The sequence below is a fragment of the Syngnathus floridae genome, chromosome 3 (assembly GCF_059516105.1).
Source record: "Syngnathus floridae isolate MCC-2025c chromosome 3, RoL_Sflo_1.0, whole genome shotgun sequence".
In the NCBI taxonomy this organism is placed as follows: Eukaryota; Metazoa; Chordata; class Actinopteri; order Syngnathiformes; family Syngnathidae; genus Syngnathus; species Syngnathus floridae.
In genome coordinates, this window is record NC_142415.1 from 255,808 (window position 1) to 277,926 (window position 22,119).

Sequence of the window (22,119 nt, forward strand, 5' to 3'; positions counted from 1 at the left end):
TATCGTGATGTGTTAAATCAATTACTGTTAGACATTATTTGTCTGATAATCTACCAAATCTTTGAATTGAAGAATTTGTGATTTAATTAATAGCTTGTTCAGGGTAATCAGACTTGTATATAATTCTAATGGCCTTCTTTTGAAAACTATTCTGAATTACAACTTTGGATCTTATATTACTTTGCAACAATCTACTCGGTGACAGATTAGGCAGTATAATCACATATGTTAACTTCAGTGCCCACACTGTATTTATTTATGGTTATTTGTTAAATCAAGTACTGTTAGACATGAAATAGGAAGTGTTTAACATAAATGTTATGGCTACTCACCATTGTAGCTCGCTCCTGGTCAATGATACGAGCCTCTTCTTGCAGTGGAAAACTTGCAGCCAACAAACACCGTGGAACCTAAAGGAATGAAATTAAACATTAACATTTCGCCTCGACCAATTTTCACACGTACAACGCAACGCGGCTACACTTCTGCTATTACAAACGTAAATCTCCTTAAACACAATGAGTGTTACTTACCGTGTACGCTCTAGACGGTCCAGTTGCAAGCAGAAAATAAAGATATTTCCGTTGATAATCGTCGCTGCTCAGTGGCTCACGGCCATCGCGCCAACAGATTTGAATTTTGGCGGAGGTTCGGGCAATTACGTCATATCCGCGGCACATGACTGCGACGTAATACCCGCTTATCTGAAACGGCAGTTAAAAGTAGAGTTACATCAAGTTTTCTTGGAACCTAAACGAATGAAAGAAAACTATCATTTGGCCACAACCAACATTCACAGATACAACACAACGTGCGGGGTTGAGGTTAAAGATTGAGTGAAGGGCCCTCGTTTTAAACTACTGTTTTGAAAAGGAGTGGGAACAAGTAAGACGTATTTATTTATTTAATGGGAAGTAGTAAGACTTATTAAATTTATTTAATCTACTTTTCTTCCCAGGCAAAATTTGATGTGCTGCAATTCCAAATTTCCAAAGTGAATGAAGGAATGAAGTCCTTTAAATTATGATTTTGTATAAATACTAGGCATTAACACAAAATCGACGGCACAAAATGGGCAGACTTTACTTGTTTGAAAAGGACTGGTTACAAGACAGACTTTTTTAATTTATTTAATGGGAAGAAGACTTATTTAGTTTAATTGATCTATTTTTGTTCCCTGGCAAAATTCGATTTGCTGCAATTCCAAATTTCCAAAGTGAATGAAGGAAAGAAGTCGTTTAAATTATGATTTTGTTTAAATACTAGGCATAGACACAAAATCTACGGCACAAAATGGGCAGACTTTACTTGTTTGAAGAGGACTGGTTACAAGACAGACTTTTCTGATTTATTTAATGGGAAGAAGACTTATTTAGTTTATTTAATCTATTTTTGTTCCCTGGCAAAATTGGATTTGCTGAAATTGTATTTTGCCAAATCTTGCCTTGAGACCTGATAGGAAGTATTAAACGCTTAGTTAAATCAATACAAGTTGGTAATAAGAGCGAGTAATGTTGGTTGAACCGATGAATGAAGGTTGAAAGCAATTTAAATTATGACTTTGTATAAATACTAGATATTAACAGAACATCTACTGCGCGAAATGGGCAGAGTTTACTTGTTTGAGAAGGAGTGGCTTATTCAAAACTAAGATTTATTTAATCTGTTTGTTCCCAGGCAAAATTGGATGTGATGCAATTCCAAATTTCACCACATGATGGTGCCCAATTTTGACTTCATAGGACATATTAAACACTTAGCTTGTTATTATGTTCAAGGTAATCAGATTTGTTTATTATTCTAATGGCCTCTTCAAAACTATTCTGGATTACTACTTTGGATCTATTCTACATTACTTGGCAACAACATACTCTGTAACAGATTAGGCAGTATAATCATATATGTTAACTTGAGAGTGCCCACACTCAATCTACTTATCGTGATGTGTTAAATCAATTACTGTTAGACATTATTTGTCTGATAATCTACCAAATCTTTGAATTGAAGAATTTGTGATTTAATTAATAGCTTGTTCAGGGTAATCAGACTTGTATATAATTCTAATGGCCTTCTTTTGAAAACTATTCTGAATTACAACTTTGGATCTTATATTACTTTGCAACAATCTACTCGGTGACAGATTAGGCAGTATAATCACATATGTTAACTTCAGTGCCCACACTGTATTTATTTATGGTTATTTGTTAAATCAAGTACTGTTAGACATGAAATAGGAAGTGTTTAACATAAATGTTATGGCTACTCACCATTGTAGCTCGCTCCTGGTCAATGATATGAGCCTCTTCTTGCAGTGGAAAACTTGCAGCCAACAAACACCGTGGAACCTAAAGGAATGAAATTAAACATTAACATTTCGCCTGGACCAACATTCACACGTACAACGCAACGCGGCTACACTTCTGCTATTACAAACGTAAATCTCCTTAAACACAACGAGTGTTACTTACCGTGTACGCTCTAGGCAAAATTGGATGTGATGCAATTCCAAATCTATCTGAAACGGCAGTTAAAAGTAGAGTTACATCAAGTTTTCTTTTTTAATCAACACAATCATTTACAACCGTTGACCAGAAAGAATCGTCGAAATTCGACGTCCCCCACAAACGCCACGCTCACTCGCTTTTCAGGGCAACAAAAGTACTTCTTTTTAAAAACGATGAGTTGTACTTACCGTGTACGCTCTGGACGGTCCAGTTGCAAGCAGAAAATAAAAATATTTCTCTTGTTAGTCGTATGTTACCATCCGCCGTGTCTTTGTCAACATCGCCGCCATTTTCCTACTTCCTGCTGCGAGCCACGCCCACGGATTTAAATTTGGGCGGAAGCTCTTTCCATTGGCGTCGTTTTCGCGTATAGCAAATCCGATTGGTTGGGAAGGGGGCACGGTTATGCAGCCGAGGGGTCCTGTGATCGGTGGGATGTAAAGTAGGCGTCGACGTCACGTCCGCGTCACGTGACCACGACGTGGCAGACGTCCTATAGCAACCGCTGTTTTGTTTAGTAGACTTACAGTTGTTATGCATTGACATAATGGCGCACACACCAAATAGATTTAAATAAATTAAATAGTTCTTCTGCCCACTCTCTTTTAAACAAGTTAACTCTCCCCGCGGATTTGAATTCCGGCGAAAGTTACGCCCATCGACGTCACGTATGTCACGTGACCACGACGTGGCAGATGTCAAATAGCAACCGCTGTTTTGTTTAGTAGATTTACAGTTGTTATGCATTGGCATAATGGTGTGCACTCAAAATAGATTTAAATAAATTAAATATTTCTTCTGCCCACTCCCTTTTAAACAAGTTAACTCTGCCCACGTCCATTGACGTCTTATCTGCGTCACGTGACCACGACGTAGCGACGTCATATAGTAACCGCTGTTTTGATCAGTAGACTTAGTTATTATGCGTTGACATAATGGCGCACTGGTTAGCATGGCCACCTCTTAAGCATGATGTTGCGGGTTCGACGCCTGATCAATGTTAGCATGGAGTGAGCTGAAGTGCATGGCGCTGAAGATTTGAATCTTTGAAATGCGCTGAGGTCTGACATATCAGGCAGAATGGTTTGCCATCACGTTCAACAAAAAATAGAAACTTTCCCACTCTGATTAAAACGTCCTGTGTTCATCTACGTATTTTCGTTTTGCTGTGCATCTTTTCCCTGCCATTTCGAGAGCCCAATTGACACTCATAGTTTAAAGAAATGTGTTTGCCCATCCTACTTTGTGGAATTTCACCACATGCGCTTATGACCAAAATACCAAATTGAACTCAAGTGAAGCCAACACGCACAACCCCCCCCCCCCCCCCCCCCCACACACACACACACACAAATGTTGATATGAACATAAAAGAGCCGCATGCGGTTCGGGAGTTGCGGCTTGGCCAAACCTGTACTATACAACTTTATTTGTATAAAATTTTCACAACAGCTGTCACACAAACAAAGCGGGAAAAACCGAAGACGTGCGTGTTCCGCCCACGCTGGATTTATTTGCACCTTTGAAAAGACACCGTATTGCCGCAGATGTGGCAAAGAGTACTTTTGGGCATCTGAGACGGAAGGATGTCCAAAGCATCATGTCACCTGCTCTGGTAGGCATGGTGGTGGGACGTTGAGGTCAACCGCTTTGGGGTTGGCTGAATCTTTGATCGCAGGATGCCACACACTTGAAGACAGAAGCAGAAAAGCAGAGCTAAATGCAAAATGTACTCACCGGTGACTCCAATTTTTTTCCCCCCTGAAGAAACAGCTGGACGGGTGGCCCCGGCTGGCCAGTGGGACTCTTGTTATTCTGACCCTTTTTAGTGCGCGTTTGGGGCAACAACCGTTTTTTGTGGCGCTCTCTTCTGGTTCAAAAGTGCCCTGCATGTGAATTTGCTTTTCCTGCCTTCTGATTGGATGAGCGCCGGTGTGACGCGGTGCCTCTGTCACCGTGGCGGGGGGTATACGTTGGCATCGGAGCGTCTGCCAACGTCTGAGACCGGCTGGCAGTGTATCGGAGGTGTCGAGTGCGGTGCCGCTGGAGCTCACTCACCAGCTGGTGTTAGGGCCACAGAATGAAGGCCAAGGAGAAGAATAGAAAGAGAAACAGAAACTTCTCCTCCAATTGTTTGATTTGTCTCTTCTGAGCTTCGATGAATTCTTTCAGCTCTTTGTTCCTCTAGGACGGACAAATGGAAAGTGGCATTCAAAAGCCAGTAAGCGTGCAAGTAAGTGCCGGGCTGGCTTTGGGCCCTTACCTGTTGCGCGCTGTGCAGCAGATCCATTCTCTCTTGGAGGATGCAAGCGTCGCGCTCCCTCAACTCGCACATCAGGGCTCGCTTCCATTGGTCCACGGCGCTCCTAAGCTCTTCTCTCTGATCCGCCGTCAGCACGTCATTCACGCCAGCGTGGCTGGCTTTTTCGCCGTCCGTGGCGGGGCAGTCCCGCTGCGGTAGCGCCTCGTACAACATGGCCTCCAGCTCCAGGATCCTCTGGGCCGCAATCCTCGTCCATCAGTGGTCCGGCGGGAGATTTGAGGGAGGCTTACCTTATGAGCCTGGTCCATGGAACACTTCCTGAAGTCCAACTCTTCATCCAGGTAGCCCTTCTGCTTGCAGAACATAGAAGAGCCCAAAGGCACAGCGTCAACAAGCTTCTTTCAGCGCAAAGCCTTCCAAAAGTCACATTTGAGCCGCCGAGTCTCGTGGAGTGCGAACATAAGGAGTTCGACATACACTTACGGCGTTATAGCCCAGGATGTCCAGCTTCTTCATCAGATCACTGATGACGATGTCCGGGGGAAAGGCGCAAGGAGCAATGTAAGGTGTTCTGGGACCTCGGGTTAAGGTTAGGGTTGCGAGGGACGCCTTACGTACGCTCACGCCCTCGGCCTCGCAGTAGATCTGCAAAGGGCTGAGGCCGTCTGGGAAACGGACTTGCAGAAACTTCAAGACGGGGGAGCGCCACTCCCTCTCCTGAAAGGCAGAGGCATGCATCCGTCCGTCCGTCCGTCCGTCCGTCCGTCACATCTCTGGCCTCAACACGCTTGTGCGAGTCTTCCCACCTCCAGCTCCAGGATGCGGAACTCAAGCAGTTCGTTTTGGTCTCGGATATCCTGGATGTGCTCTTTCAGACGCGCTTCTTCCGCCTCCATCCGCCTGACCTGAAAAGACAGTCAGACCTCATCTGCGGGGCTTCCCGACGGGTGTGACGCCAAGCGACTCCGCCCAGCGCCTTTCTTTCCGTCACCTTTTCGGCCAACTGCTGATTGCTCTGACGCAGCAGCTGCTTCTCCTCCACCCACTTGACATTCTAGAAGAGACAAACGCGTGGACAACTTTGGAATGTTGTGTCATTTTCATCCACAAATTCTTTGGTTGACTGGAAAATGACATTTGCTTTTCTCCGCATTTTCCCAGCCACATTCGGGGGGGGGGGTTGGTCCAGTAATGCCAGACGAATGAGTGACTGAAGAATGTAGCTATTTTGTCTGAGAAAAAGGTGTGCTCATTGATGAGCTTACCTGTCCTTGTTGCTTCAGCGCTGACTCCAGATCTGCTACTCTGCTTTGATAGTGACCCATTTCTACCATCAGCTTTTCTCTGGTCTGAAAGGAGGAGGAGGGAGGCTCCTCCTCCTCCTTTCAGACCAGAGAACACCCGAGGCTGGGTGAGAACGGGGAGGCTGCGACCCGGCCGGGGGTTGCGGGAAGGGGCGCCACCTTGATCTCCTTCTCTGCGTCGTAGTCCCCTTCGCTGGTCTGGGCTAGCAGAGCGTAGGCTCGTTGCAGCGCTTGATATTCTTGCGTCAGCTGGCGGTAGCGAAGCTCCGCCTCTTCATGCACACACCAATGCAACACAGCACTAGTACCAGAATCAGTCAGACCGGCGACAAAGCACCCGCGACGCAAAGACGAGTCCGATTCCAGGCTGAAGAGGAATGTTTGGTGCCAATACGCTGGCAGAAATGGCGGGCTACCTCTTCGGGTTCCGTGTCGGGGGTTCTGTCGGTGTGAAAAGACAAGGACGATCCGTCCGAGTCCACCAACACGTCTTCGTCGTAGCCGTAAAATGTTTCGATGACCTGCGGGCGCGGAAGCAAACATCTCTCTGAACAAACTGAAGCGACACCTCACGATGAATCGACGAGAGGAACGATAGCGAGAAAAAGGCCATTTCATCTTGCGCAACACCAAGCAGCCGCAAACAAACAGACTCACCTTGCAGGACCTCACGCTTTGTTCCTCCTCAGAGATTCTCGACGTCGGTATCGTAGCAGCAAATCTCTCTCCTGTCGACACAAATAATCCGCCTTTGAGATTCTTTGGATGCAAAGGGAACGAACGGCTCCGGCGCAGAAACAAACGCGACTCACAATGACATTTCTGACATGAGCTCCTGTCTCCAGAGCCTGAAAAACACGTCACCGGCGATGATTGGAGGGACGCTCGTCTTTTCCAAAAGTGACAACTACAGGGTGTGTCAGGGTTTTCCAGATTATCTTTATCGTATCATTATGTTGCTTTGACTTTGACTGCAACCTGTAATAAATAATATTATTTATCCCTTATTTATCCCTATTGCTTATCCCTTCCTACACAAAGTCGTAAAACACCCCTTGCTATGTTTTGACTAGAGGTCAAGGGCTTCCTCTATTCAATCCACTCTTACACCCACCCTGTTTCTCTTAATTAAAATGCTCGTGCAGGAGCCGAGAGTCAGACTTCATTCGTACAACGGATGGACTCTCCACCTGCAGGTGTCCAAAAGAACTTACTTGTCTCCCGTGTGGTTCTTGCAAAATAAGTTGGAGCGAGCGCAACTCTAACAGGGTGCATTTTGCCACTAGCTGCCTACGGACAATGATGTCGCGCTCGCGGCTCATGGTTGACGGGCTGAGCAGCCGGGCAAGTCCGTCGTTTTCAGCGCACAGCGAGTGGCAAAGGCGCTGACAAAACGGGAGCTTTGAGCTGCTGAAAACGGCAAAACAAGTCTAAAGCGTGTTCAAACGCGTGCGCACAATGCTCCTGCTTGAAAGGTCGGAATTTAAGGGGCCAATTTTTTGGATGGCGGCCGCCGGCCAAGCTTTGGACGGAAAAGGTTTCCTGGCGACAGCGAGCGAGCGTGGCGCTGCCGTACGTGCACCGAGTCGCCTGCCTGAAGACCTTGGACAAGTCGTCGATGATGTGCCGCTGCTCCACAACTTGAAGGAACTCCATTTCACCGTCCTGCTGGCCGCAACCGTGGTCCAGGTCATTGAGCGAACTAGGCCTTCTCTGTGGAACACAAATGCAGTGGACTCTGTTGGCACGCCGCCGTTGTCCGCGTCGACTTACCAAGCTTGCCATCTCCTCGTTCTCCTGGGTGACAAAGCGCACTTTGTTTTCAAGGCGACACAGCACCAGCGAGAGTTCTTCATTCTTCCTGCTCAGGCGTTTGTTTTTGTACAGGAGTGGCAGAAACTGGCTTTCTGTTTCTCTCAGTCGCTTTAGCTGCAAGCATGAAGTGCGGGATGTGAAAGACGCACAACACGCGGGCCAGAACGTATCCATTCCTTTTGCATCGGTTTGAACGGAATCGTGGCTTTGGCTCCCAATAAAAGACATCTACCAGGCAACCGACTCGACGCGCCGCTCAACTAATAAGCAAGCGCAATGGGTGCCTCGCTGGATGGCGCGCATCAAACGTAGCGCAAACCTTCAAGCGTGCCGTCAATAAATTACCAGTTCATTGCGCTCTTCAGAAAGCAGGGCGTTTCGATCCTCCAGGTTCCTGATGACTGCGCTGAGCTCAGCGATTTTCAGATGAAACCGTCGCGTGTCCCGATCCTCCTGAGACTGAAAACGCCCCGCAACACACACACACAAGCACTCGTTCAAAGTTCAAAACTGTTTTTGTGCTACCTTCCTCCAGCAACGAACTAAGTCATGCGTACTGCAAGTGTGTGATGAGGTGGCTTACGCAATGAAGAGGATTGCTAGTAGCGGCGTTGACCCCACTTCCAGGGTAGTTTAGGCCCGCCCTTTGGGAATCCCTCAGGGCAGCGATCTGCTGCTCGGCAGCCTGAGTCTGCAGCTGAAGGCGGTGGACGTGGCCGGCCCCAGGGCTTCATCCAAAACACTAACCGCTCTGTCTTTCAGCTTGATCTCATCCGTCTGGATGTACAAACGGGGAGCGCTCAGGCAGGCGGGCAAACTCATTTGCCAGAATTGTGACAAAAACAAAGAGAGCAACCGGCCAATTTTTTTTCTTGAATCGACTGGAACACCTTTGCTGTGACAAAAGCGAAGCGAGCAACCGGACATTTTCTTCTTGTGAAATAGAATAGAATAGAATGCCTTAGGTGTCATTGCACTGCAGGTATACAACGAAATTGGGAACATAGCCACGCACCGCGCATCTGATCAGTCCTACCAGTCGGCGGATCTCCCTCTCGCAGTCTCTCTTGGTTCGGCTCAGCTCCTCCCGATGCTGGTGATGAGCCGATCGGAGCTCGGCCGCTCGGGACTGCCAGGCCTGCTGGGCCGCTGCCAGGGCTTCTTCCGCGCTCCTGGTGGAGGCGACACCGCTCGGTCTCCCGACACCGCCGCGTCTCCTCCACCTCCGCCAGCAAAGCGCCCCCCCTCCTCACCTGAGCAGACATTGCGCCACACCCGGCCGTTGAGACCGCAACGGAGCGCCGCGACGCTTACTGGGGACAAGCTACACAATACGGTAGCGGCCGCATCGAAGCCCGACGTGGCGTGCGGATAGTCAGACACGGATAGAGCGGATCACCTTGTCCATGGAGCCGTCCCTCAGGCTGAGGACCAAGGCATTCAGTCGCTGGATCTCTCCATCTTTGATTTTGATCACTCTCATCAGCTCCATTTCATGCTGCCGCAGTAATGTCTCCCTGGTAATGGCTAACTCTTTCTGCTTCTCCTCATGGAGTTTGCTTTTGAGTTCCGTCATGGCGGCGGTGGCACGGTGGTGCTCCGCCCGCAGGTCCTGACTTCTCTCTCTCTCCAGACAGCTGACCTGACATGACTTAGACTTAGACTTAGACAAACTTTATTGTCATCTTGTCTGCACATGGTGCATACAAAACGAAATTCCGTTGCATACGTCTTACAACAAAGTAGTGATATTGCAGTTGAATAGAAGTAACATATCCTATGAAAATATATATATATATACATATACTATATATATATATATATATATATATATTAAAAATAAGTATAAAGTGCAGCAGTGATAATTATGCAATAGTGCAAGTAGGCAAAACAGTATTCAAGAGTGTGCAGAGGAATGCTAAACCATGTATTAAACTTCTATTTAAAGGGTTTATACAAGTTCAGTAAAGTTGGTAGTGCGAGATAGTGCAAGATAGAGGTCCGTAGTGTCATAAAGTACAGTTCTGTGAATGTGTGATGCAGAGTTCAGTTTAGAGCTCAACAGTTCTAGTGCTCAACAGTCTGATGACAGCAGGGAAAAAGCTGTTGCAGAACCTGGTGGACCTGCAGCGGATGCTGCAAACCTCTTCCCAGAGGGCAGCAGGGAGAACAGTCCATGGTGGGGGTGTGATGGGTCATTGATGATGTTACGGGCACGGGACATGCAGCGCTGAGATGAAATGTCCTGAATGGAGGGAAGAGGAGCCCCTATGATCCTCTCTGCTGTCCTCACCACTCTCCTCACGTTCTTCCAATCGGAGGCGGTGCAGCCTCCACACCACACAGAGAGACAGCTTGTCAGAATGCTCTCTATGGTGCTCCTGTAGAACGTCCTCATGATGGGTGGGGGCAGGTGGGCTCTCCTCATCCTCCGCTGTAAGTACAAGCGCTTCTGTGCCCTCTTGACCAGTGCCGTAGTGTTCATAGTCCAGGTGAGGTCTTCTGTGATGTGGACCCCCAGGAATTTGGTGGTGCTGACCACCTCCACAGCTGAGCTGTTGATGATCAGTGGAGCGTGGTGAGGCTGTTTTTTCCTGAAGTCGACGATGATCTCCTTCATCTTCTCCTCATTCAGGATCAGGCTGTTTTCTCTGCACCAGCCCACCAGCTGCTCCACCTCCTCTCTGTAGTCCAGGTCGTTGTTGTCTCTGATGAGCCCCACCACCGTTGTGTCGTCTGCTGACTTCACGATGTGATTGGTGGTGAACCTGAGGACGCAGTCGTGTGTCATCAGGGTGAACAGCAGGGGGCTCAGGACGCAGCCCTGAAGGGAGCCTGTGCTGAGGGTGATGACATCAGAGGTGTTCTGTCCGACCCGGACTGACTGAGGTCTGTTGCTGAGGAAGTCTAGCAGCCAGTTGCGAAGGGGGGTGTTGAAGCCCAGGTGTTCCAATTTTCCTACCAGATGCTGTGGGATGATGGTGTTAAACGCTGAGCTGAAGTCCAGGAACAGCCTCCGCACATGGGTGTTCTTCTCCTCCAGGTGAGCCAGGCTCAGGTGAAGAACGGAGGAGATGGCGTCCTGAGTGGAGCGGTTTTGCCGGTCGGCAAACTGGAACGGGTCAAATAATAGGGGGAGTCTGGAAACGATGTGACCTTTAAGCAGCCTTTCGAAGCACTTCATCATAACCGGAGTCAGTGCAACAGGCCGGTAATCATTAAATGAGGTGATTTGAGGTTTCTTCGGCACCGGAATGATGGAGGCAGTCTTAAAGCACGCCGGCACTGTGGCTTGGCCCAGCGAGGTGTTAAAAATGTCTGTGATGACCCCAGCCAGATGACTTGCACATTCCCTGAACACACGCCCAGGAATGTTGTCGGGGCCAGGGGCCTTACAGGGGTTGACTCTCCTCAGGGTCTTCAACACATCGGCGGAGTCAAGGCAAAGTACCTCCTCTTCCTGATGGGGGACAGTTTTAACTGCTGGAGTGCCGTTTAGTGCCTCGAACCTCCCAAAGAAGTTATTTAGACCATTTAGAAAGTCAGCATCAACTACACCCACCGGGGGGGGGGGGGGGGAGAGTGAGTTGTAGTCTGTAATCGCCCGTATGCCTTGCCACATACTCCTGATGTTTTTGACGTCGTGGAAACGATCCTGAAATTTTCGACTGCGGTCTCGCTTCGCTATCCTGATGGCACGGTTCAAGTTGGCTCTCGCTGTCCTCAGTGTCTCCTTGTCGCCAGACTTGAAGGCAGAGTTCCGCGCTCGTAGCGTTTGACGTACCTCCTCAGTCATCCAGGGTCGTTGGTTGCCCCGGGTGATGATATTCTTAGTGGTGCTGACGTCCTCGGTGCATTTGTTGATGTAGGCTGACACAGTCATGGCACACGCATGTCTAATCTACATCGGGAAAACTGGGAGGGAGGCAGGCAGGGAGGCAGGCAGGGAGGCAGGCAGTGTCTGTCTGTTGAGGTTTTCACCTTGTTCTTCTCCTGCTGAAGTTCTAACTGGACGTCCATCAGTTTGGTTCTCAGCTCGTCATTGGCGGCCTGAAGGGCGTCCGTTCGCTCCGCCTTGGCCCGCCCTGCCGGAGCTCGTTTGGACATCTCTTACTCGAGTCTCGCCCGGTCGTCAGTCAGAGATCACAACATTTGTACCTGGAGAGCACAAACGCAGCGCTGTTTTCCACTGGCTTCGAACTCAACTTCAATCGGTACCGTAACTTACAACATCATAAACATAGAACTAGCTTGACTTATTCATTGAATAAATGCATTTGGTTCCTCAAAACTGCATCACGCAACATAGCGTGACCGAGACGGCCGTTATCCACCTGCGTGAAGTTATTTGGTGAAATGAATGAGATGTTTAAGACGCCATCGTTCTGTCTCTATGTAGATGAAGGGAAATAATCGATTGCTGAAGGTCCAAAGGTGTTGTGATAAACAAATAAACATATTAGTGATTAGTGACATATTTGTGATAAACATATTAGGCAGGATAATCACATATGTTAACTTGACCCACACTGTATTTATTTATGGTTATTTGTTAAATCGAGTACTGTTAGACATGAAATAGGAAGTGTTTAACATAAATGGAAGACGAAAGGGGTACTCACCATTGTAGCTCCTGCTGGTCAATGATACGAGCCTCTTCTTGCAGTGGAAAACATACAGCCAACAAACACCGTGGAACCTAAAGGAATGAAATTAAACATTAACATTTAGCCTCAACCAACATTCACAGATACAACGCAACGCAAACTACACAAACGTAAATCTTTTTAAACACAATGAGTTGTACTTACCGTGTACGCTCTAGACGGTCCACTTGCAAGCAGAAAATAAAGATATTTCTGTTGATAATCGTCGTGTTTGTATCCGGTGTCTCGCTCAAGGCCATTGCGCCCACAGATTTGAATTTTGGCGAGAGTTCAGCCTATTGACGTCATTTCCGCGGTGTAATACCCGCATATCTGAAACGGCAAAGTTAAGAGTAGAGTTAAATAAAGTTTTTAGTCAACGCAATAATTTACAACCGTTGACCAGTCGAAATAATCGTCGAAATTTGGCGTCTGTGGCTGGAAGCAGACGCCGAGTTCGACATTCCTCCCAAACGCCACACTCCCTCGCTTTTCAGGGCTAAAAAAAAACAGTTGTAATTACCTTGTACGCTCTAGACGGTCAAGTTGCAAGCTGAAAACAAAAATATTTGCCTTGTTAGTCATCGTGTTACTAACCGCTGTGTCTTGTTTGCCAGAATTGCCGCTTTCCTACTTCCTGTTGCAAGCCACGCCCACGGATTATAATTTTGCCGTGAGTTCCGCCTATTGACGTCATGTCCGCGTCACATGACTGCGACGTAATATTATCTAAAACTGTTTGTGCGGTATTGTGTTGTTCTGTGCGGTATTGTGTTATTCTGTGCGGCGTCGTGTTGTTCTGTGCGGCGTCGTGTTGTTCAGTGCGACGTCGTGTTGTTCAGTGCGGCATGGTGTTGTTCAGTAAGGCATGGTGTTGTTCAGTGCGGCATGGTGTTGTTCAGTGCGGCATAATGTTGTTCAGTGCGGCATGGTGTTGTTCAGTGCAGGATGGTGTTGTTCAGTGCGGCATGGTGTTGTTCAATGCAGGATCGTGTTGTTCAGTGCAGCATAATGTTGTTCAGTGCAGCATGGTGTTGTTCAGTGCGGCATGGTGTTGTTCAATGCGGCATGGTGTTGTTCACTGCGGGATGGTGTTGTTCAATGCGGGATCGTGTTGTTCAGTGCGGCATAATGTTGTTCAGTGCGGCATGGTGTTGTTCAGTGCAGCATGGTGTTGTTCAGTGCGACATAATGTTGTTTAGTGCGGCATAATGTTGTTCAGTGCGGCATAATGTTGTTCAGTGCGGCATGGTGTTGTTCAGTGCGGCATGGTGTTGTTCAGTGCGGCATGGTGTTGTTCAGTGCAGGATGGTGTTGTTCAGTGCGGCATGGTGTTGTTCAATGCGGCATGGTGTTGTTCAGTGCGGGATGGTGTTGTTCATTGCGGCATGGTGTTGTTCAGTGCGGCATGGTGTTGTTCAGTGCGGCATGGTGTTGTTCAGTGCGGCATGGTGTTGTTCAGTGCGGCATGGTGTTCAATGCGGGATCGTGTTGTTCAGTGCGGGATGGTGTTGTTCAGTGCGGCATGGTGTTGTTCAGTGCGGCATGGTGTTGTTCAGTGCGGCATGGTGTTGTTCAGTGCGGCATGGTGTTGTTCAGTGCGGCATGGTGTTGTTCAGTGCGGCATGGTGTTGTTCAATGCGGCATGGTGTTGTTCAGTGCGGGATGGTGTTGTTCAGTGCAGGATGGTGTTGTTCAGTGCGGCATGGTGTTGTTCAATGCAGGATCGTGTTGTTCAGTGCAGCATAATGTTGTTCAGTGCAGCATGGTGTTGTTCAGTGCGGCATGGTGTTCAATGCGGCATGGTGTTGTTCAGTGCGGGATGGTGTTGTTCAGTGCGGCATGGTGTTTTTCAGTGCGGCATAATGTTGTTCAGTGCAGCATGGTGTTGTTCAGTGCGGCATGGTGTTGTTCAGTGCGACATAATGTTGTTCAGTGCGGCATAATGTTGTTCAGTGCGGCATGGTGTTGTTCAGTGCGGCATGGTGTTGTTCAGTGCGGCATGGTGTTGTTCAGTGCGGCATGGTGTTGTTCAGTGCAGGATGGTGTTGTTCAGTGCAGGATGGTGTTGTTCAATGCGGCATGGTGTTGTTCAGTGCGGGATGGTGTTGTTCAGTGCAGGATGGTGTTGTTCAGTGGGCATGGTGTTGTTCAGTGCGGAATGGTGTTGTTCAGTGCGGCATGGTGTTGTTGAGTGCGGCATGGTGTTGTTCAGTGCAGGATGGTGTTGTTCAATGCGGGATGGTGTTGTTCAGTGCGGGATGGTGTTGTTCAGTGCAGGATGGTGTTGTTCAGTGCGGCATGGTGTTGTTCAATGCGGCATGGTGTTGTTCAGTGCAGGATGGTGTTGTTCAGTGCGGCATGGTGTTGTTCAATGCGGCATGGTGTTGTTCAATGCGGCATGGTGTTGTTCAGTGCGGCATGGTGTTGTTCAGTGCGGCATGGTGTTGTTCAGTGCAGCGTAATGTTGTTCAGTGCGGCATGGTGTTGTTCAGTGCGGAATGGTGTTGTTCAGTGCGGGATGGTGTTGTTCAGTGCGGGATGGTGTTGTTCAGTGCGGCATGGTGTTGTTCAGTGCGGCATGGTGTTGTTCAGTGCGGGATGGTGTTGTTCATTGCGGCATGGTGTTGTTCAGTGCGGCATGGTGTTGTTCAGTGCGGCATGGTGTTGTTCAGTGCGGCATAATGTTGTTCAGTGCGGCATAATGTTGTTCAGTGCGGCATGGTGTTGTTCAGTGCGGGATGGTGTTGTTCAGTGCAGGATGGTGTTGTTCAGTGCGGCATGGTGTTGTTCAATGCGGGATCGTGTTGTTCAGTGCGGCATGGTGTTGTTCAGTGCGGCATAATGTTGTTCAGTGCGGCATAATGTTGTTCAGTGCGGCATAATGTTGTTCAGTGCGGCATAATGTAGTTCAGTGCGGCATAATGTTGTTCAGTGCGGCATAATGTTGTTCAGTGCGGGATGGTGTTGTTCATTGCGGCATGGTGTTGTTCAGTGCGGCATGGTGTTGTTCAGTGCGGCATGGTGTTGTTCAGTGCGGGATGGTGTTGTTCAGTGCAGGATGGTGTTGTTCAGTGCGGCATGGTGTTGTTCAATGCGGCATGGTGTTGTTCAGTTCGGGATGGTGTTGTTCAGTGCGGCATGGTGTTGTTCAGTGCGGCATAATGTTTTTCAGTGCGGCATGGTGTTGTTCAGTGCGGCATGGTGTTGTTCAGTGCAGCATAGTGTTGTTCAGTGCGGCATGGTGTTGTTCAGTGCGGCATGGTGTTGTTCAGTGCGGCATGGTGTTGTTCAGTGCGGCATGGTGTTGTTCAGTGAGGCATGGTGTTGTTCAGTGCGGGATGGTGTTCAATGCGGGATCGTGTTGTTCAGTGCGGCATGGTGTTGTTCAGTGCGGCATGGTGTTGTTCAGTGCGGCATGGTGTTGTTCAGTGCAGCATGGTGTTGTTCATTTCGGCATAATGTTGTTCAGTGCGGCATAATGTTGTTTAGTGCGGCATGGTGTTGTTCAGTGCGGGATGGTGTTGTTCAGTGCGTTATAATGTTGTTCAGTGCGGCATGGTGTTGTTCAGTGCGGCATAATGTTGTTCAGTGCGGCATAATGTTGTTCAGTGCGGCATGGTGTTCAGTGCGGGATGGTGTTGTTCAGTGCGGGATGGTGTTGTTCAGTGCGGCATGGTGTTCAATGCGGAATGGTGTTGTTCAGTGCAGGATGGTGTTGTTCAGTGCGGCATGGTGTTGTTCAGTGCGGCATAATGTTGTTCAGTGCGGCATGGTGTTGTTCAGTGCGGCATGGTGTTGTTCAGTGCGGCATGGTGTTGTTCAGTGCGGCATAATGTTGTTCAGTGCGGCATGGTGTTGTTCAGTGCGGCATGGTGTTGTTCAGTGCGGCATAATGTTCAGTGCGGCATAATGTTGTTCAGTGCGGCATGGTGTTGTTCAGTGCGGGATGGTGTTGTTCAGTGCAGGATGGTGTTGTTCAGTGCGGCATGGTGTTCAGTGCGGGATGGTGTCTTTCAGTGCGGCATGGTGTCGTTCAGTGCGGCATGGTGTCTTTCAGTGCGGCATGGTGTCGTTCAGTGAGGCATGGTGTTGTTCAGTGCGGCATGGTGTTATTTAGTGCGGCATGGTGTTGTTCAGTGCGGGATGGTGTTGTTCAGTGCGGCATGGTGTTCAGTGCGGCATGGTGTTGTTCAGTGCGGTATCGTGTTGTTCAGTGCGGTATCGTGTTTCTCAGTGCGGTATCGTGTTGTTCAGTGCAGTATCGTTGTGTTGTTCGTATTGTGTTGTGTTGTTCGTAATGTGTTGTGTTGTTCGTATTGTGTTGTGTTGTTCATATTGTGTTGTTCATATTGTGTTGAGTTGTTCGTATTGTGTTGTGTTGTTCGTATTGTGTTGCCTTTAACACTTAGCCTCTAACACTTAGCCTCTAACACTTAGCCTCTAGCATCTAGAAGGTAAATAAATAGGAAGGAAGGACTCACCGGTGACGTCTTCGCCCACGTCCAAGCGTTGTACTTTGTATTTTCATCCGTCTGACAGTGGAAAACATAGCCAACAAACACCATGGAACCTAAACGAATGAAAGAAAACTATCATTTGGCCACAACCAACATTCACAGATACAACACAATGTGACGTGCGGGGTTGAGGTTAAAGGTTGAGTGAAGGGCCCTCGTTTTAAACTACTTTTTTGAAAAGGATTGGGAACAAGTAAGACGTATTTAATTTATTTAATGGGAAGTAGTAAGAGCTATTGAATTTAATCTATGTATTATATTCTATTGTATTGTATTCTGTTGTATTCTTTTGGATTGTATTCACACTAACCCCACTAAAACTTCAGCCCACAAAAACTCGCCTCTGGCGCCTAGCCTCTGGCACTTAGCCTCTAACACTTAGCCTTTAACACTTAGCCTTTAACACTTAGCCTTCAACACTTAGCCTAGAAGGTGAATAAATAGGGTTAAAGGTTGAGTGAAGGGACCTCGTTTTAAACTACTTTTTTGAAAAGGAGTGGGAACAAGTAAGACGTATTTAATTTATTTAATGGGAAGTAGTAAGACTTATTAAATTTATTTAATCTACTTTTCTTCCCAGGCAAAATTTGATGTGCTGCAATTCCAAATTTCCAAAGTGAATGAAGGAATGAAGTCCTTTAAATTATGATTTTGTATAAATACTAGGCATTAACACAAAATCGACGTCACAAAATGGGCAGACTTTACTTGTTTGAAAAGGACTGGTTACAAGACAGACTTTTTTAATTTATTTAATGGGAAGAAGACTTATTTAGTTTAATTGATCTATTTTTGTTCCCTGGCAAAATTCGATTTGCTGCAATTCCAAATTTCCAAAGTGAATGAAGGAAAGAAGTCGTTTAAATTATGATTTTGTTTAAATACTAGGCATAGACACAAAATCTACGGCACAAAATGGGCAGACTTTACTTGTTTGAAGAGGACTGGTTACAAGACAGACTTTTCTGATTTATTTAATGGGAAGAAGACTTATTTAGTTTATTTAATCTATTTTTGTTCCCTGGCAAAATTGGATTTGCTGAAATTGTATTTTGCCAAATCTTGCCTTGAGACCTGATAGGAAGTATTAAACGCTTAGTTAAATCAATACAAGTTGGTAATAAGAGCGAGTAATGTTGGTTGAACCGATGAATGAAGGTTGAAAGCAATTTAAATTATGACTTTGTATAAATACTAGATATTAACAGAACATCTACTGCGCGAAATGGGCAGAGTTTACTTGTTTGAGAAGGAGTGGCTTATTCAAAACTAAGATTTATTTAATCTGTTTGTTCCCAGGCAAAATTGGATGTGATGCAATTCCAAATTTCACCACATGATGGTGCCCAATTTTGACTTCATAGGACATATTAAACACTTAGCTTGTTATTATGTTCAAGGTAATCAGATTTGTTTATTATTCTAATGGCCTCTTCAAAACTATTCTGGATTACTACTTTGGATCCATTCTACATTACTTGGCAACAACATACTCTGTAACAGATTAGGCAGTATAATCATATATGTTAACTTGAGAGTGCCCACACTCAATCTACTTATCGTGATGTGTTAAATCAATTACTGTTAGACATTATTTGTCTGATAATCTACCAAATCTTTGAATTGAAGAATTTGTGATTTAATTAATAGCTTGTTCAGGGTAATCAGACTTGTATATAATTCTAATGGCCTTCTTTTGAAAACTATTCTGAATTACAACTTTGGATCTTATATTACTTTGCAACAATCTACTCGGTGACAGATTAGGCAGTATAATCACATATGTTAACTTCAGTGCCCACACTGTATTTATTTATGGTTATTTGTTAAATCAAGTACTGTTAGACATGAAATAGGAAGTGTTTAACATAAACGTTATGGCTACTCACCATTGTAGCTCGCTCCTGGTCAATGATACGAGCCTCTTCTTGCAGTGGAAAACTTGCAGCCAACAAACACCGTGGAACCTAAAGGAATGAAATTAAACATTAACATTTCGCCTCGACCAATTTTCACACGTACAACGCAACGCGGCTACACTTCTGCTATTACAAACGTAAATCTCCTTAAACACAATGAGTGTTACTTACCGTGTACGCTCTAGACGGTCCAGTTGCAAGCAGAAAATAAAGATATTTCCGTTGATAATCGTCGCTGCTCAGTGGCTCACGGCCATCGCCCCAACAGATTTGAATTTTGGCGGAGGTTCGGGCAATTACGTCATATCCGCGGCACATGACTGCGACGTAATACCCGCTCATCTGAAACGGCAGTTAAAAGTAGAGTTACATCAAGTTTTCTTGGAACCTAAACGAATGAAAGAAAACTATCATTTGGCCACAACCAACATTCACAGATACAACACAACGTGCGGGGTTGAGGTTAAAGATTGCGTGAAGGGCCCTCGTTTTAAACTACTGTTTTGAAAAGGAGTGGGAACAAGTAAGACGTATTTAATTTATTTAATGGGAAGTAGTAAGACTTATTAAATTTATTTAATCTACTTTTCTTCCCAGGCAAAATTTGATGTGCTGCAATTCCAAATTTCCAAAGTGAATGAAGGAATGAAGTCCTTTAAATTATGATTTTGTATAAATACTAGGCATTAACACAAAATCGACGGCACAAAATGGGCAGACTTTACTTGTTTGAAAAGGACTGGTTACAAGACAGACTTTTTTAATTTATTTAATGGGAAGAAGACTTATTTAGTTTAATTGATCTATTTTTGTTCCCTGGCAAAATTCGATTTGCTGCAATTCCAAATTTCCAAAGTGAATGAAGTCGTTTAAATTATGATTTTGTTTAAATACTAGGCATAGACACAAAATCTACGGCACAAAATGGGCAGACTTTACTTGTTTGAAGAGGACTGGTTACAAGACAGACTTTTCTGATTTATTTAATGGGAAGAAGACTTATTTAGTTTATTTAATCTATTTTTGTTCCCTGGCAAAATTGGATTTGCTGAAACTGTATTTTGCCAAATCTTGCCTTGAGACCTGATAGGAAGTATTAAACGCTTAGTTAAATCAATACAAGTTGGTAATAAGAGCGAGTAATGTTGGTTGAACCGATGAATGAAGGTTGAAAGCAATTTAAATTATGACTTTGTATAAATACTAGATATTAACAGAACATCTACTGCGCGAAATGGGCAGAGTTTACTTGTTTGAGAAGGAGTGGCTTATTCAAAACTAAGATTTATTTAATCTGTTTGTTCCCAGGCAAAATTGGATGTGATGCAATTCCAAATTTCACCACATGATGGTGCCCAATTTTGACTTCATAGGACATATTAAACACTTAGCTTGTTATTATGTTCAAGGTAATCAGATTTGTTTATTATTCTAATGGCCTCTTCAAAACTATTCTGGATTACTACTTTGGATCTATTCTACATTACTTGGCAACAACATACTCTGTAACAGATTAGGCAGTATAATCAAATATGTTAACTTGAGAGTGCCCACACTCAATCTACTTATCGTGATGTGTTAAATCAATTACTGTTAGACATTATTTGTCTGATAATCTACCAAATCTTTGAATTGAAGAATTTGTGATTTAATTAATAGCTTGTTCAGGGTAATCAGACTTGTATATAATTCTAATGGCCTTCTTTTGAAAACTATTCTGAATTACAACTTTGGATCTTATATTACTTTGCAACAATCTACTCGGTGACAGATTAGGCAGTATAATCACATATGTTAACTTCAGTGCCCACACTGTATTTATTTATGGTTATTTGTTAAATCAAGTACTGTTAGACATGAAATAGGAAGTGTTTAACATAAATGTTATGGCTACTCACCATTGTAGCTCGCTCCTGGTCAATGATATGAGCCTCTTCTTGCAGTGGAAAACTTGCAGCCAACAAACACCGTGGAACCTAAAGGAATGAAATTAAACATTAACATTTCGCCTGGACCAACATTCACACGTACAACGCAACGCGGCTACACTTCTGCTATTACAAACGTAAATCTCCTTAAACACAACGAGTGTTACTTACCGTGTACGCTCTAGGCAAAATTGGATGTGATGCAATTCCAAATCTATCTGAAACGCCAGTTAAAAGTAGAGTTACATCAAGTTTTCTTTTTTAATCAACACAATCATTTACAACCGTTGACCAGAAAGAATCGTCGAAATTCGACGTCCCCCACAAACGCCACGCTCACTCGCTTTTCAGGGCAACAAAAGTACTTCTTTTTAAAAACGATGAGTTGTACTTACCGTGTACGCTCTGGACGGTCCAGTTGCAAGCAGAAAATAAAAATATTTCTCTTGTTAGTCGTATGTTACCATCCGCCGTGTCTTTGTCAACATCGCCGCCATTTTCCTACTTCCTGCTGCGAGCCACGCCCACGGATTTAAATTTGGGCGGAAGCTCTTTCCATTGGCGTCGTTTTCGCGTATAGCAAATCCGATTGGTTGGGAAGGGGGCACGGTTATGCAGCCGAGGGGTCCTGTGATCGGTGGGATGTAAAGTAGGCGTCGACGTCACGTCCGCGTCACGTGACCACGACGTGGCAGACGTCCTATAGCAACCGCTGTTTTGTTTAGTAGACTTACAGTTGTTATGCATTGACATAATGGCGCACACACCAAATAGATTTAAATAAATTAAATAGTTCTTCTGCCCACTCTCTTTTAAACAAGTTAACTCTCCCCGCGGATTTGAATTCCGGCGAAAGTTACGCCCATCGACGTCACGTATGTCACGTGACCACGACGTGGCAGATGTCATATAGCAACGGCTGTTTTGTTTAGTAGATTTACAGTTGTTATGCATTGGCATAATGGTGTGCACTCAAAATAGATTTAAATAAATTAAATATTTCTTCTGCCCACTCCCTTTTAAACAAGTTAACTCTGCCCACGTCCATTGACGTCTTGTCTGCGTCACGTGACCACGACGTAGCGACGTCATATAGTAACCGCTGTTTTGATCAGTAGACTTAGTTATTATGCGTTGACATAATGGCGCACTGGTTAGCATGGCCACCTCTTAAGCATGATGTTGCGGGTTCGACGCCTGATCAATGTTAGCATGGAGTG

The 22,119-nt window shown here is 45.7% G+C and overlaps 2 protein-coding genes across 3 annotated transcripts in view; one reads left to right on the forward strand and one right to left on the reverse strand.

The window, feature by feature from the left end:
- Positions 1 to 22,119, forward strand: part of LOC148400019 (uncharacterized) — a 298,099-nt gene that overhangs the window by 183,153 nt on the left and 92,827 nt on the right. The gene's annotated exons all lie outside the window — the stretch shown is intronic.
- On the reverse strand, positions 3,891 to 5,132 carry LOC148400032 (janus kinase and microtubule-interacting protein 3-like). Its single transcript, XM_088370932.1, has 3 exons — positions 5,058 to 5,132; positions 4,768 to 5,001; positions 3,891 to 4,688 (listed from the first exon to the last, which is right to left on the reverse strand). Exons 1-3 carry the CDS (start codon positions 5,130 to 5,132, stop codon positions 4,572 to 4,574), a joined length of 426 nt encoding a protein of 141 aa, XP_088227058.1. The 3' UTR covers positions 3,891 to 4,571.

Coding starts and splice junctions, on each gene's coding strand:
- LOC148400032 (XM_088370932.1), bottom strand. CDS start 5,132: ATGTTCTGCAAGCAGAAGGGCTACCTGGATGAAGAGTTGGACTTCAGG. Junction 5,002..5,057: donor CCATGGACCAGGCTCATAAG/GTAAGCCTCCCT, acceptor ATTGCGGCCCAG/AGGATCCTGGAGCTGGAGGC. Junction 4,689..4,767: donor TGCTGCACAGCGCGCAACAG/GTAAGGGCCCAA, acceptor TGTCCGTCCTAG/AGGAACAAAGAGCTGAAAGA.